At 40.4% G+C, this 15,833-nt stretch overlaps 1 protein-coding gene across 2 annotated transcripts in view; it reads right to left on the bottom strand.

The window, feature by feature from the left end:
• Positions 1 to 10,506: 10,506 nt before the first annotated feature.
• Positions 10,507 to 15,833, bottom strand: part of USP6NL (USP6 N-terminal like) — a 110,514-nt gene continuing 105,187 nt past the window's right edge. For both annotated transcript variants that reach the window (XM_053943812.1, XM_053943813.1), the window contains exon 15: positions 10,507 to 14,070. In XM_053943812.1, coding sequence (XP_053799787.1) covers positions 12,629 to 14,070 — 1,442 coding nt within the window. In that variant the 3' untranslated portion in view covers positions 10,507 to 12,628. The remainder of the gene's footprint in view (positions 14,071 to 15,833) is intronic.

Genomic DNA, 15,833 nt, shown 5'->3' with positions numbered 1-15,833 from the left:
CAGGAAATGTATTTAATGCTGTTTCCCTCTCAAAATCATTATCAGGTTTTAATTCAGCTCCTCATGGCCAAGTGCCCATCCTATGCCTCAATCCTCCAAGATATTCTGACCCAGACTCTGAGGTCTTTGAATACTCAGACACTGTATTAGCAAAACACTGACATCTGAGCACAAAACCAGATGTGGTGAGACAACAGAGTGAACTATTCCACAAAAATCACTGTATAATGTAGAGAAAGGAAAGCTAATCTGTCACGAGCAAGCAGTGCTGGACATGGCCTGTGGCTACCTAACAAAATACAGAGTTTCTGGGGAAAAAAATAAAGGTCTTTCTCCTGACAGGAAAAGAACCCCAAACCCAGCAGACATGTAAAAAGTTGTGATCTGCAAAAAATACACATAGTTAAAAGTACAACTACTTCCAAAAAAAGAAAAAAAAATATTAAAAAGCAGAGCAGGAAATGGCAGAGTTTCAGTCGGGTTGAAAATACAGACAAGTAATAATGGAGAGTACAAAATTCAATGAAAACTTTATAAACTTCAAGAATTCAGCATAATAAAGAAGGCAACTTGAAACAAAGAAATCCCAAGTGTCAGGTACAGCTTTATTGTTGGACATTAATGTTAAAATTGTAAACACTGATATCAAAAGGCAACTTCATGTAATCGCATTAGTGGGAGACAGGAATTGGTGGAGCTTTTCCCAGCAGATTTCCCCAGGGAATAACTCTTGGCTCAATATTATTTTATATTTTATCAATGTTCTAGATGCTCATGTAAAAATTTCTGTAGATGACAAACAGGATAGCAGTAGATGATAGAAATAAGTTTTAGAAAAGAAACTGGGTTTGGGGGTTGTTGGTTTTTTTTGTTGTTGTTTTGACTTTGGGGTTTGGGGGTTTTTGAAGGATCACAATACTAGCAAATTGATTCAAACATAACTAAACACAAATAAATCCTTCTGGGAACCAGGAAGATTTCAACAAAGAATTGGAAGCCAAAGCATTATGAATTCTTGTCTATCATAGAGGTCTCGATCCAACTGATCTTTGCTTGGGAACAAAAGCTTTGTTTCATGGGTGCTTCATATTAACACACTTATTGAGCCAAAGTATTCGCATATGGCATTAAAAATAATAAAAAAATCTGTAAAGACCTGTGATATGTAGCACAGTCACCAATCAAATAGCATCAGTTAAATTCTCTCAGTTTGCAGAGACAAGACAGTAAATGCTTTTTGGAAGTCAGTGCCTTTGTAAATCCACTCTCTACTCTGGAAATTTATTTTTCTAGACAATATTTAGGCTCCTCAGCTCTAAGTTTTAAGATGAATCGGCTAGAAAGAGAGAACAGAAACATGTCTAAGTTCCCTTGATTTGTTCCCATTTTTAAATCCAAATAATAGATGTATTCTTGAAAGTTTCTGCAACTCATAAAACCCACATCAGCTATTGCTAAAAAACCCCAAACTTACAGGCAAGGCAGGTCAATGATTTCCCTCTAAACATAATGGGCACTCACAGCCTGATCCTGCCTGTCTAGGGACAAGTGATGACCTGAGCTGGCAACCAAAGTCACAAACACAGATTGTACCTCGTATGACAACTGTCCTTGACTATGTTTAATTACCTGTTAAATAATCATTTCAGTCTCACAGGACAGAGACTTGTTCTGCCTTTCTGTTCAGAGATGTTGCTGAGTGGCTTTTTATTATTGCTATTATTGTTATTTCACTGAAAGAAGCCCAAGAGAAGTTGTCTCACTCACATAAAGAGGTCTGGGTCCTCCATCTCACACAAGCCTTTGTGGCATCTTTGTCCTTGATTTCAACGTTCTTTATATCTGACACCTCTGAACAAAAGATGTGAAGAACTTCCATAGATATTATAAGTTTCTTGAAGTTTGTTAAAATTAATACAATGCATTTCCCTCCTGCTACATCTTTGCATTGTGCTGCCACTTCAAACACAGAGCCCACTTAGCTTCTTCTGGAAGACTTCAGATGTCAAGGCTATGAGGGTCCTCTTGGAGCAGTTACAATAAAAATCTCATTTCAAATACAAGCTTTTAAACAACACCTTCACAGAAAAGAATCCCATTAAAATAACATGTATTCCAGAGCAACAGGTTCATCTGTACTGAAGAGAGAAAAATATTTGGTATCCTACAGAGAAACTCAGAGAGAACCAATTTAGTCCAGTACTTCTGAGAAGAGATAAAAGCATTATCCCACATCTGTGTATAAAAAAAAAAAAACCAAAAAAAACCAAAAACAAAACAAAAAAAAAAAAAAAAAAAAAAAAAAAAAAAAAAACAAACAAAAAAAAAAAAAAACCCAAAAACACAAAACCCAAATGCTGAGTGAAATTAAAGACTAAAGAAATGTAATTTAAAAGAAAAATGGAAATCAGACACAGGAAGAGCTGTTTGTACAGTGCCAACCCTGCACTGCACTGTATGAAATGTATCAGCAACAGTTATGAAGACCTGCCCAAAAAATCTCAGGCACCAAACATGCAAAGACTGATGGGTTTTTCACTTTGCTTATGGAAAATTTTCCCACACATAAATATGCCATCTCTGCTGAGCTCAGTGGCCTCGTGCACTCTGCATTTACAATCTTGGAGGACTGATCTGCCATGGAAGAATTTCCTCTTGAGGACAGAAGGAACTCTCCAGCTGCAAGCAAGAAGCAGCGAAGGTTGGGCAGGTACCAGGCAGGACCCATCCAAATCTGCCCCAGCCTTTGCTGTGGTTCTGTGCCAGGTGGCTTCTCAGTTGCCATGGTCAAGGAGACAGAGATGGGGGTGGGCAGGGCTCAGTCAGCAGAGGATGAAGGTTCCTGGGCTGGCTGTGCCTGAGCCTGCACAGGACAGAGCTCCACGAGCAGAAGGTGGTCTGGCAGCAGGAAGGGCCAGACCTTTTCTAACAAGAGCAGAAACTTGGCAATGAAAGACTCATTAGAGATGTTTAAAACCTGCTGAGAGGCAGGGAGTGAACATCCCATGGGGACAACTCTCTGTGGATGAGAGGGGCAGCTCAGAGCTTGCAATAACCCCCAAAAACATGGCTGGGTTGACTTAAGAATTGGAAGAGCTGCACAGGACAAGGGCAGAAAAGAAAAGATCTGCACTTAATGGACAAGGGCAGAGAGCACTTAAATATTTAAGAATGTTCTTCATAGCTTTGAATTCTAATTAAGATAATTAAGTATTCTAGCTGACATTCTAATAAAGCTTTTTGAATTCAAAGAGCCATTTTCATTTTCTTTTGTTAGCTCGCTGCAGCGAGAGGTTCAGGTATACCCACCTCAAAGCACCACCAGCATCCTCTAGGTCTATCCAGCTCCTAGCTGGGAGAGAAAGCAGGCAGTGACTGAAAAACAATGCCCTGAGCCAAAAATAAGTCCAAAAGGTCAGACTAGACTTATCACAAGTTGATGGGATAGAAAATATTTGAGAAATTCTGTTCAGCAAAACGAAGTGCAGTTACAAAGACACCTCAGGTATTAAATGTTGCAGAGCAGGGGAGGCACTTTACATCTTGTTAGGCTGACAAGCATTTATTATTTTTTCACAGCAAAGGCAAAAAAGCAAAGAGGGAATTTCTCCCTAAGCATCCCCATCATTAACACAGGAGTTAAAAATAAAAGGGCTGCAGGTTTTTCGTATAAACAACACTATCAGTGAAGTGTCAGACGGAAGATGCAGACTGGGGAGGTTTTATAAAGAAGCTCAGCTATGCTAATGGTAAAAATGAGCGTCTGTTAGAAGCCAAGGATATAAAGACAGGAGTTCTTACTTGCCTTCCTAAGCAGCATGGACACTGGCTCCTCAAATTACATTAAGAATAGTGGGTACTAAGTCACTTGAGAGGTTGGCCACAACTCTTTGGCCTGCTTCAATAATTTAAAATAATTAAACATAATTCCCTTATGGGAACACCATCATGGAAAGTGCTCCTTCAGCGCTGTCTGAGCACTGTTTGCTCTTATGGCTGGAAACAATTCCAACCCCACAACAATTCACTCCTACTGTATTGTTTAAAGAGAAAAGAATTGCAAGACAGAAGTTCAGGCAGCTCACCTCCCTTTTCTGAAGATAAACCCCTTAAAAATTACTTATAAACCCCCAATGGCCTCCACAGGTCGTGGTTAGGCTCGTAGATGGAAAGTTGAGCTCCAAAGACATCTACTGAGGTGGCCAACTTGCCAGCTAAGATTGTGCTGAGCCCCTCCAGCAAACAGTGCACACAAGGATGAATCCTTCTGCATACAGTACTCAGGGGATACACCCAAGGTATCTTTAAAAAAGGCAAATCCAGTGCAACTACCTTGTTAGCAGCTGGCAAGTCTTTTCAAATGTAAGCTAACTCTCCATCTTCGGATGGGTGGTTAAGTAATTTTCCTTTGTTAATCCAATCCAAGGATAATTAGCAGTCATGGAAGTTTGCCTTCCCTCCTACAAGCCCCATTAGTCCAGCTGGAAAGGAAACTTGAGATCTCAGCTTAGGGTCATTTTAGTATCAGAACATGATTCACTTCTAAAAGGGGTGGTAGACAAGGGAGTCTGGCCTTCCAGTTAATAAGAAAGTAATTATCAGGGTTGCACAGAACATTATTCTGGAACTCAAAGGCCTCTGTAAGAAACCACTTAAATGAACAGGGAAAAACATCACCTGACCAACCCTATTGAGTGCAACATGAAGGTTATAATAAAAGTGATCTGCTTATGTGCCCAAAATCACACATTCTGAAAGCATTTCAAAGCCTTTCAGACATAACATTTACAATGATAAATGTGCCCAGCGTGACACCCCACCCAGTCACTGAAATTGTGGGGTTTTATAATGGCATTTAAAGAGCAAAACTATTTTGCTCCTTTCTGAAGTTCAGCTACCAGAACTTTTCTCTGTGGGGAGCAGACAGAGCTGCACAATTTCCAGCAGGTCAAGTCCACAGATGCTTAACTCCAGAATTCATGATTTTCCCCTCTCCTTTAGTATTTGGCATAATTTGGACAGAGCAGGGAGGACCAGGAGATGTGGAAACTGAATATATTCTAAAGCTTTGTTGCAAAAGAAATAAACCCCACAACCAGCACCCAGGAGGAACCATGAATACTTAGAGCAGACAAGGGGCTAATTTCTTCCCCTGTCAGACTTGGTGTGCCCAACAGAAACTGAGCCCACCAGGAAAGCAGTGGGAGCAGGCAGGATGGACAGTCCACCTGGATGCACAACTGCATGGCAAAAAGCACACCAGAGGTAAGTGCTACACTTTTACACATTACACAGAAAAATCACAATGTACAGCACCAAAAAAGCTGGGGTACAGCTCTGTACAACTCCAGCAGCTGCAAATTACTTTCTGTAGCTGTGAGCATGCTCATTGTATGGCAAGGAGAGACTGTTCCTTTATTCACTATATGTGATTAAATATTTAGAGAATTCTCAGCCATCCAGCAAAGGCTGACTTGCTCTTTTGTGCTGACCAGCATCAAATTGTCAAATCATGGACACAACCTCCCACACAAGACAGGTATCACTGGGGAAAAGAGCTCAGCAAAGCCACTGATCATCCCAGCCCTTCCAATTAATGGGGTAATAGATAAGCACCTCTATCACTTATGATGATACAGGCATTACTCACAGCACAACCACCAGACAGACCTTTCTAAAGTGCTCATGATTGGCTTTTACACTCATAATTTCTGTTTTATGATCTCCATATCATGTACTTTTTCCCTTTTTCAGTGTTTCCTCCAAAGCAAAGTGACTGTGCTGCAACTTGAAGACAGACTTTGAGGCAGATTGGAGAATGCAATGAATTGACACAAAGCATGAAGCTCCCGACAGGCTGACACAAGAATTGAAAGAAAACTCATTCACTGGAGAAGTAAACAGGTGGACATCTCTACTGGAATTGAAAAAAACTCAGATGGAAAAAAAACTTGACACAGTAAAACCTGGGGAACAAAAAGGGAGAGCACTCTGAGGGGTTTTGGGAGTTCCAGACACAAAGTCCGAACAAATTACATCAAAGAAAGATCTTCTAACACAGTTGCTTTCTTTGGAGACTGAAAGGTTGATTGGGTGAGTTGCCTCTAAGGAACACTGAGGCCAAGAGGACTGTTTTAAAACCACTTTAATATAAACATGATAGTCAGTTTGTTCTAGGTTACCTTCATGGGGCTTGTGTCCAGGAATTTGAAACTGCTGACTTCCAGAATGGACCCAACTCCTCCTCCTCTGAGAGCACGGGTTCTCTGTGATGTGTTTCAGCCAGGATACTGCTGACCTTGAGTGCTGTGTGCAAATTTGGGCACCACAATGTAAGGGAGATATAAACTATCAGAGTGCATCGAAGGAGAGTAACCAGGATGGTGAAAAGGCCATATGAGGAGTGGCTGAGGGCACTTGGTCTGTTCAGCCTGGAGGAGACTGAGGAGAAACTTCATTGCAGTTACAGCTTCCTGAGGGGAAGAGGAGGGGCAGGCAACTGATCTCTGCTCTGTGGTGACAGTGATAGGGAATGGCCTGAAGTTGTGTCAGGGGAGGTTTAGGTTGGATACTAGAAGAGGTTTTTCACCCAGAGAGTGGTTGGGCACTGGAACAGGCTCCCCAGGGCAGTGGTCACAGCACTGAGCCTGACAGAGTTCAAGAAGTGTTTGGACAATGCTCTGAGCACAGGGTGTGACTCTTGGGGTGTCCTGTGCAGGGCCAGGAGCTGGACCTGATAATCCTTGTGGTTTCCTTCCCTGTGAAATTTCAGAGGAACAAAACCTCGATGTTGCTAAAAATAAGCTTTACCAGCTTTACCACCACAGTACCAAGCTCTACTCCCAAAGGTTAAGGCAGTTAAGCATCATCACGTTTGAGAACCAGCTCTTCTGCTTCAAAGCTGTGTGAGTTTTACTATAAAACACACATTGCTGCTGGGTTCAAGGGGAGCCTTGCACCAGTAAAGCTTTTTCACTTACCTGTATTGCAAAACCCCAGTTCTCATGCTGAGTGCTAACATGCCTGAAGATACCATCCAACCCATCTGATGGCAGCACTGGAGATGTACCATCAACCACTAAGATCAATTTACTACCTATGGAGTCATTCCCGGATCTGAGCTCTCTTTGGGGAAATATGGGAACAGGGAAGTTTAAAAAGAAGGCACAGATTAGACAAAGTTATCTAACAGACCTTCTGTTACTGAAAAAACTCAAGTCCTAAGGGACAATACCACAAAGTATTCTAAAAGATATTGCTGAACTTCCAAATACAATGATCGAAGTGGATGGTTTGAACCAAAAGCCAACTTCAGTTCTCCTAATTAAAGAGAGGAGCTCTGGCACCCCAGCTCCCAGCCCTGGCTTCAATTCTTTACCTCATTTCCAGCAGAAAAATCTGACAAAAGCAATGCATTACCAGGGAACAGGTTATTTACTTAACCGAATCAAACATATTGGCCTGGCAGGTCAGCTGTAGCTCCAAGCTGGCATGCTTCTGTGGCAGGACACAGCATTTTGCAAAAAATTCTTCCTTGGACTGTGTGTAATATGGTTTTTGGTGCTTGACCCCCAAGCAAAAGCAACCTTAGACTTTGGATTCCACTGACTTGTAGAAAAGTCTCCACCCTACAGCATCCTTCACCAACTGCCAAATTAAATTGCTTTCTGTCAGGAATTACCTGTCAGGAATTACCCTTTTTGGAAAATTTCTGACCAATTGCAATACTGAGAATATAATTTTTGTTCCCTTAATTTGCACATAATCTAGAAAGGAAAAACTGGAGAGGCAAGTGATAACCTCTGATATACAGCAGAAACAGCAGCAAAAAGGCATCACAAAGCCTCTGAAAAACATGCTGGCACATTATTAGAGAAAAAGAATCACATCACACACAGCTCACCTTGACAAGGCTGACAATAAAATCAGTAAAACAAACAAACAAAAAAAGGAAGAAAGAAAAGTCAGAACAAGATAGCTTTGTTTTCTCATCATTCATTCTAAAAGTTCCATTGATTTTCTACTAACATATTAACTCCATAAGCACAAAGAAAAGCAGTTGGTGTGAGCAGAGAAAATCAAATCACTCTGGAGAGGGACCTACGTGTTCCCTGCTGCAGTAAGAAGTTCTCTTGGCACAAAGAACCCAGAAAATGGTGTCTTTCCCAGGATTTGGCAACCATTTTAAGGCTATTCCAAAATGACTGCAATTATATTTCCAATTTCAACCACTGGCCTAGTCATCTCCTGATTGCAACTCCGTCACTAAAAGCATTTAGATTGTCTTAATATTGCCCAAAAGATAAAAGAAGCTGCAGCAAATTATGCAGTAGCTTCATGCCATCTAAAGAGGAGCCTGAACGATACTTGGTTAAGTAGCTGTTTAACTATGCTACGTTTACAGAACTCCACAAAAATGCAGTATTTAAAGGACTACAAGAGAAGATATATTTTCCTCTCACTGAAATATCAAAAGTGGAATGTTCTCTGCTGGAAATGAAATGGTGGGCGTTTGATGGCGTATTTTAAATAGTATTCTTCTTTGTGCGTGCAGTGTAATGCCACCCAAGGGGGAGATTAAAAAAGAAGTCTGCAATTTGCAAGTCCATTTCAAAGTCATATTGAGGATGATGTGAAATTCAGGATAGGATTCTTGAGAAGAATCTCCCTGGAAAATGTCTATGTACCTCAGGGAAGCTTTGGATTTCCTTCCCCACACTGGAAGGCTGTTCTGTCTTTTGACATTTCAATGTTGTTTACTGTTTGCATCTAATTTTGGAATTATTTTGTGGTTTATTACAATGGTGTATCTTTGACTAGCAATAAGGTACTTCTCTTCTGCATCCCCCATGATTTCTAAAAATCTCTGGCTTTTTTCCTTGAAACTTCACTGACAGTGGGAATAGAACAATTACAACCAGGGATTCATCCTGCTGACAGATATTACAAAGGTAACTGGCATTTACACATCTTGGCCATGAGAAAAACAGGACTGTTTACTCCAGTCTGGTAATTTTGAAACAACTGCAAACAATATTAAGCTTTAAGACTTTAGGTAGTGATCAGCAGGTGTAGGAGGGAATACTCTCCTTAACAGACTTCTGGCTAAATAGGTTTTCTCTTTCCTCTGTGTTGCATTCCCTAAAGCATTACAGACTGGCCACAGTTGGATCTAGAGAAAGGGAAAGAACTTTCCCGAGGTCAGATTCTCTTCCTTAGCAGCCCAGGCAAGTGGATGTTTAGATTCAGATTCATTGCCAAATCTGATGCCAGAATTTTCCCCTGGAAGAAGGAGCAAGGATGGCTTCTGTCTTCACTTGCAGTGCATAATAACTTGGTTATACAGGTAAGCAAGCACCTGGATCTTGCCATCACATCCCACTCACCAAAAAGGTTAAGAGTTAAGAGATCCTCCTTATCTTTCTTCCATGGCCACAACAATTTGTACTGCACAAGACTAAATGCTTCAGTACCACAGTGAAGTCATTAGATCTAATATAGCAGAGCATCCAAGTGAAAGGAAAAGCAACCACAGCATATACTCAAGACCCTTTCTTTTCCCTTTAAATCCTAATTAATTTCACTAAACTTTTGCTACACAGCAGTTAGACATGTCTCCTTACTTAGTCTTCTGTGTTCCTCTGTGTTAATTCTCCAAGTCCCTATGGCTGAATTTGTCTCACCAACCCCAAGGAAAGCCATGACAACTAACTTGGACATGAAACTTAAGCAGAGATTTTGGAAAATTATTAAACCATAGGAAGAAAAAAAGGTCTCAAATATTTTACATTGGTACTTACCACTCCACTGTTTTCAGATCAAAGAAAACAGTGACAGCAAAGCTCTTGTGAGGATATCTAATCCATGACACTGAGATGAGCCCCTCCACCAGCAAGGCACTGGCAGGGCTGTGTCTCCCTTCACTCCGCATCATCAAGTGGGTTTTGTTACTGGTACAAACTCAAATCTCAAATGGCTGTGCCTTGAGTCTGGTTTGTCCAGTTAAATGAAAATAAAACTGTATTTTGCACTACAATCGGATGACACAAGGCTGGGTTGCTTTTCTTTTAAAAAAATCAACTCAATAGCATCCTCCAAACATGTGAGAGACAGAAGCCACAGTAAGACTATTATTTTGCATTTTGATCAATGCAACTTTGCAAATTCCTTATGCCAACAATTCCCTTTTAAACTGGTATTGGGTGAGATTATTAGAACAAAACCAGAAAATAATGATCACAGTTTATGATCCTAGCTTTTGCAAATGACAGGCTAAAGCTTAGCAGTGTAATAAACTATAATCAATAATCTTGCCACTTCTGCAATAATGAAAAAGCACTATATAGATTTTATCCACATTGCTTAGTCTAAAAATAAACATGTACAAATGAAATAGGATACACCATATATATGCACATGATTCATTTATGAAAAGCAATAATTTGTGCTGAGAATAGCTAAAGTCCAGTTTGGAGCTAATCAAATAAGAAGAAAGACAAAACAACGTAAGCTTAATTATTATTATTTTAACATGTTAAAAATACAGTCACATCAAAATAGGGTACACAGTTATAAAACTGTTGCAGATGAAATAAGAAAATAGTGTGTATATATTTTATATATAAAAATCTACAGTATTTACTAATGCTGATACATATTTTGGAGCCTCAAGTTGTTTGCACAAATAAATTGTACAGCTTCGTTATGAATTACAGAACCATCATTAAACACTGAGATTATTACACTTAGCCACAATATTATATACATACATTTCTAAGCTGCTGTAAGCAATCAGAACTAAAGTAAGCCCAAGTCATATTTATCTTCACAATTTTAGTTTAGGATTTCAGTGTAGTGCTTGGCTACAGTTACTTCACTGCAGTTTGCAATTTTTAAAATATAAAATTGCCCAGTTATTAAAAATTACACCAGACACGTTATATACACAAAAAAAAATGTTTTGAAACATACTAAGTAAATGTTACTTCCATTTGTAAAAATTGTTTTACTTCTGTACCTTAAAACTTACAGAGCCAACCTGCAGCAATAATAGGCACTAAAGCTCATTCTTTAAAGGAAAAAAAATAATATCCATTTCTATGTTTTTAGTTAACAAACCTTACAAAACAAAAGGGAACAGGACAACCTTCCAAACTGGTGTTGATAACAACGATTAGTACTTCAGTATTAGAGAAATCTCTCTGTTCAGCACTCCAAGGACCTCTCCTGGTGAGACCCTCCTCTGCCTCAGCGCCCGGGGAGAGGTCAGCGCGTCCTGCAGCTCACAGGACTCCATCCTACACCTGCCACTTCACCTGCTTCTAATTCCACCCCCAATTCACAGTCAAAACAGAAAGGAAAACACGAAGTAGAAAAGGCTGCAAACACTGATTAGAATTACTTACATCAGCAGGAGTTTAAGGTTCCTGTTAACAACAAGTCAGGGTCATTTTAGTGTAAAACACCGCGCAGTGCAAGCCCGACAGCACAGCAGCACACGGCCCACCACAGACAGGAATCCACCAACAATTTGGGGGGAAAAGGGCAAAACACAACAAAATCCACTCAACAAGGGACACTGCATACTCACACAGCTCAGGGAATGTCAGGCTTGGAGCAAAGCTCAAACTCCTGCATGCACTTCACAGAGGTGTCAACGAGCTGTGCAATTCTCTGATACCTGTGAGATTTGGCCCTGCAACCAGTTTGAGTCTGACAGCACAGCATGGCAAAAAGTGAAGGGTGCAGCACCATTTGTATCTGGCATTAGTCCCACTGTGCTTCAGTCTTTTGCATATAGAACGACATTCTGAAGGTAGATTTGGGTGAGAAGGTACAAATTCTCCTTTTTTGATACGCTTCAAAAACTTCTAAACACTGCCCTGAATTTAAGCACCATTTCTTAGCCAGATTAGAGAGACATTTTTGGCTTTCTGCTTTTTCCTGCCTTCTCCTTCCTGCTGAGGAAAATGACAAACAGTAGTCAACGGAGAGGAATTTAACTCTCACATATGATTAAATTAATAATCCCAAAGCATCTCTCCTGCCCAGAACAGATACTGGGATGCTGAGGCAGTTGTATAAAAATGACAGAAATTCCCATTCAAAATGAATGGCTTCTCAAATAAATTACAAAGAAAAATAATATGAAATAAAAGTACTTCACAAGCTTTGCCCAAAGTTAAATGCATTTCAATTTAAACTCTTTAGCTCTTTTCCATTTGAGTTTGTGTACTGTAAGTGCACACTCACACAGCAGCACACACGCACACATCTGTACAGTGCATTAACAATGTCAGTGAAAACTTTTCAGTGTGTTACAGGTTTTAGGCAGAAGGATTGTAACACGAGTTATTTAAAATGTAAGGAGCGACGACAGCATGAACCACATGATGTATATGAGCTTATTGCTATGTCTACGTGCATTAGATCACTTCCAGTAGCTTCCATGCAAGTCCAAGAACTCCACCAGCTTTCAACCAAAGTCAGAAACATCTCTGAAATAGCATCATTATTTTTGAACTCACATGAACCATCCACATTTCAGAGAACTGAGAAGGACTACTACTAACACAGTGCTGTTCAACTGGTTTTGGTTCTTGCCATTTTACTAAGCACAGCCAGATTCTCAGAGAAGCACAGACTCATGCACAGACAATCCATCAGTTCTGTTCCGATAGTGTTGGGCTTGAGCTGACGGGCTTGCATATTGGTACTGTGGGGAACCATTCTCTTCCAAGGCTGGGGAAGTCCTGTATCTCACTGGACTATCCACGGAAACAGCAGGAAGACTGTGGTCTTGTAAAGGTGTTGGCTGAAAATGCTGGTATTTCTGGAAATTATCCATGTGGCTTTTGTTAAGGTCTTGGCTCCAGGGCTGCCTGTAGGGTTCGTGTCTGTAGATGTAGGCGGCGTCCGGCCACTTTCTCTCCTCCGGTAAATAATCTGCTGGAGGGATTATGAACTTGACACCTGGGGAGGACCTCGAGTTGCTGGTGTATGCATCAACAGGAGCGACTTCTGTCTGAGTAGGGGCTGGTGAAAGAGCATTTTGGCGACTGGCAGGATAGGAATTCATTTGCAGTTTATTTGGGGAATAATCTACTGACATAAAAGGAGTGTACGGCCTTCCAGGGGGGCTGGCTCGATTCCCGTGGTAATGCAGAGGTGCAGAACTTGTATTGCCTATACTGGAAATATGCTTTGGAGAACTCCCATAGTAAGTAGGGGGATTACTATAACCTGGCAGTGGCTGTTTTACATTCAGTCCATGAGATGGACCATCAGACTGAGATGCATATTTTGGAGATCTGGGTTGTGAAGTGAAAGTAAAATTATTGGGTACTTTTAATGGAGCTGGTATTTTTTCCATTTGCTTTCTTGGACTGTTAGAAAATGCTACATGCCTAGGACTTTGTGGATGAGCTCTCTCAAGCATTTCTTCAACACCATTCTCGTTCTCAGTTTCATCCTCTGAAACATTGTCATACTGAGATGCATTAGACTCTCGCTTACCTTCATCAGCATCCAAAACCCTCACCTTTTGCTTTACATTCAAAGGCTGCATTTCTCCAGGACTTGGTGGTGGGCCAAAACCAGAATGGTTTACTGGCCTCCCTTTCACCTCTGCAGTGAGTTTCATTGTCTTTTCCATTATTTTGATATCAGATGGTTTATTCCACTTAGGTACAAATTCCCTTCTTGTATTGGAAGTAGCATTAGAATTCTGATTAGCAGCTGCATTATTGTACAGACTTGAGTTGTCTTGCTCTGCTGGCTGAGGCTTTTTTCTGGTATCCACCTCATTCTTAGGCAAACTGTTTTGTGTCTCTACTGGTCGAATCTTTTGCTGTTTTAATGAAGGTTTCTTTTCCACAGAATTAATTCTTTTTCGGTCACTTGGTGAACTTTCTGGTTCTTCTTCTGTGGATGGTCTTCTCTCTGTCCTTCTTGCTGCTTGTGTACCAGTACTGTTCTGTCCATTAAGCATTGGAGTGGAGTTAAGCGCAGAAGGCAGAGGTCCTGATGGAAGCTGCCCCAATGGCTTCTTTGGAAATTCATCTTCTTTACCTAAAACAAGAACAGAAATAACAAATTTACCTTTGTGCAGGAACCTTTTTTGATCTGTTTGTCATGCAAGCACAAATAGCTAGAAATTAACTGGGCCTCCCTCTGGGTCACCATTCTGCTGAACACCTCAAAGCTTCTTCTGTACACTGACATTGAACACAGATTTTCTTTAGCCTCTCATCCCAACCAGTTATTCCTTCCTACAGCTGATGCCATCTCACCAAGCTTTTGCTCTATCATGACACTGCTGAAAAAAACCCATTTTCCTAAATAACATGTTGTTTACAGTATCTACTTTGTATGGAACCCTCCTCACATTGTTACACTAAGCAAACTGCTTTGCCCACTTTAAAAATCCTTCCCAATATCACTCTCCCAACTGACTGTTTTCCATTCATTTATCCTGTAATGTTCACCTCTAGCAAGTCACACTCTCAGTTCCTCCCTCACATGCATGAAGTTCCCAGATGACATCTTTGAACTCTCTCACTTCAGTTTTTGGGTGGAGCTCCTCATTAACATCCACACAATTAAGACCTTGTTCCCCCTAAACCCCTTCCTGTCTAGAAATTTCATCCTAAGTATGAAAAACCTTCAGTAAAGGCTCTATACACAGATTTTTTCTTTCAGCTCAGCTTTTTATCAATACAGAACAACTGAAGCAGCTGACACCAATATTGGCTACGTCATGGTTTCAATTGAGTGTTCCATGGGCAGGCAGTGCACGACACAAGGACATCATTTACAGAACAAGGACATGAATGGAAAGTTCTCCCAGACTGGAGCTCAACACACTGCAACAGCCAGTGGTAAACATCAACAGTGTGGGGACTCAGAGCAACCCACACTGACATACAGAAACAATGAAGAAGTGTTTCATGGCTCGATGCTGCTCACAGGACAATTCACATCAAATTTTCTACTGCAATCCTTCTCCTTAGCAGTCAACACCCTCCATAATTGCAGCCAAAGTATTTTATCATATCTACTTGCATATAACTTATTTAACTGTGTAATCCATTACTTTCCCATTATAAGAAGAAAAGGTCATGCACTTCTCATTAAATGTATTAATCTAGATTTAATTCATTTGATGTTCAGCATTTAAAAAAAACACCACAAAAGTTTTAAAGTCAGCATTACCAAACAAGTCCTATTCACTGTGTATCTATATATAAACAGAAGCTTTGTTGTAAGGAAGAAAAAAGAAATTGCTGGCTACCCTTGCTTAAATGCTATGCAAAATAAATGATATAAAATGACTGTTGGTAAAATAATTTTGTCTAATCCCTGCTTCTTCCTAAGGCAAGGACTGTAGAATCTCTTTCCATCAGAGATCAGAGAGTTAGCACCTCACTTTCTAGCTATTTGTAATTTAAATTCTTTTTGTTTGTCTGTAAGGGTTCACAGGACTGAATACACACAATGTCTCTCCCTGACAAGGGCTGTAGTTACAAGTGAGCTATGTTCATTTATACAGGCATGAGCAGGAGCTCAGTCTTTGATGAGTGGTTCATGATACAGATACACTGAGGAAAGCCAGCAGCCAAGGTGACTGTTATTTGTTACAACAGCATAACAAACTACCAGCATGGATCAGTTGCTATATAAACAAAAGGAAAACTCTGAGTTTGAGCCAGCCAGGCCATTGCAGGAGGACAGCAGAGAAGAACACAATGGTACCAGCACAACAAGATAACTAAATAAAGGCACTTAATAGAAACAGCCTAGATTTGCTAAACAATTAAACTAGTGTTTTCTTG

The sequence above is a fragment of the Vidua chalybeata genome, chromosome 5 (genome assembly GCF_026979565.1).
Source record: "Vidua chalybeata isolate OUT-0048 chromosome 5, bVidCha1 merged haplotype, whole genome shotgun sequence".
In the NCBI taxonomy this organism is placed as follows: domain Eukaryota; kingdom Metazoa; phylum Chordata; class Aves; order Passeriformes; family Viduidae; genus Vidua; species Vidua chalybeata.
This window is presented reverse-complemented; position numbering and strand designations above follow the sequence as displayed.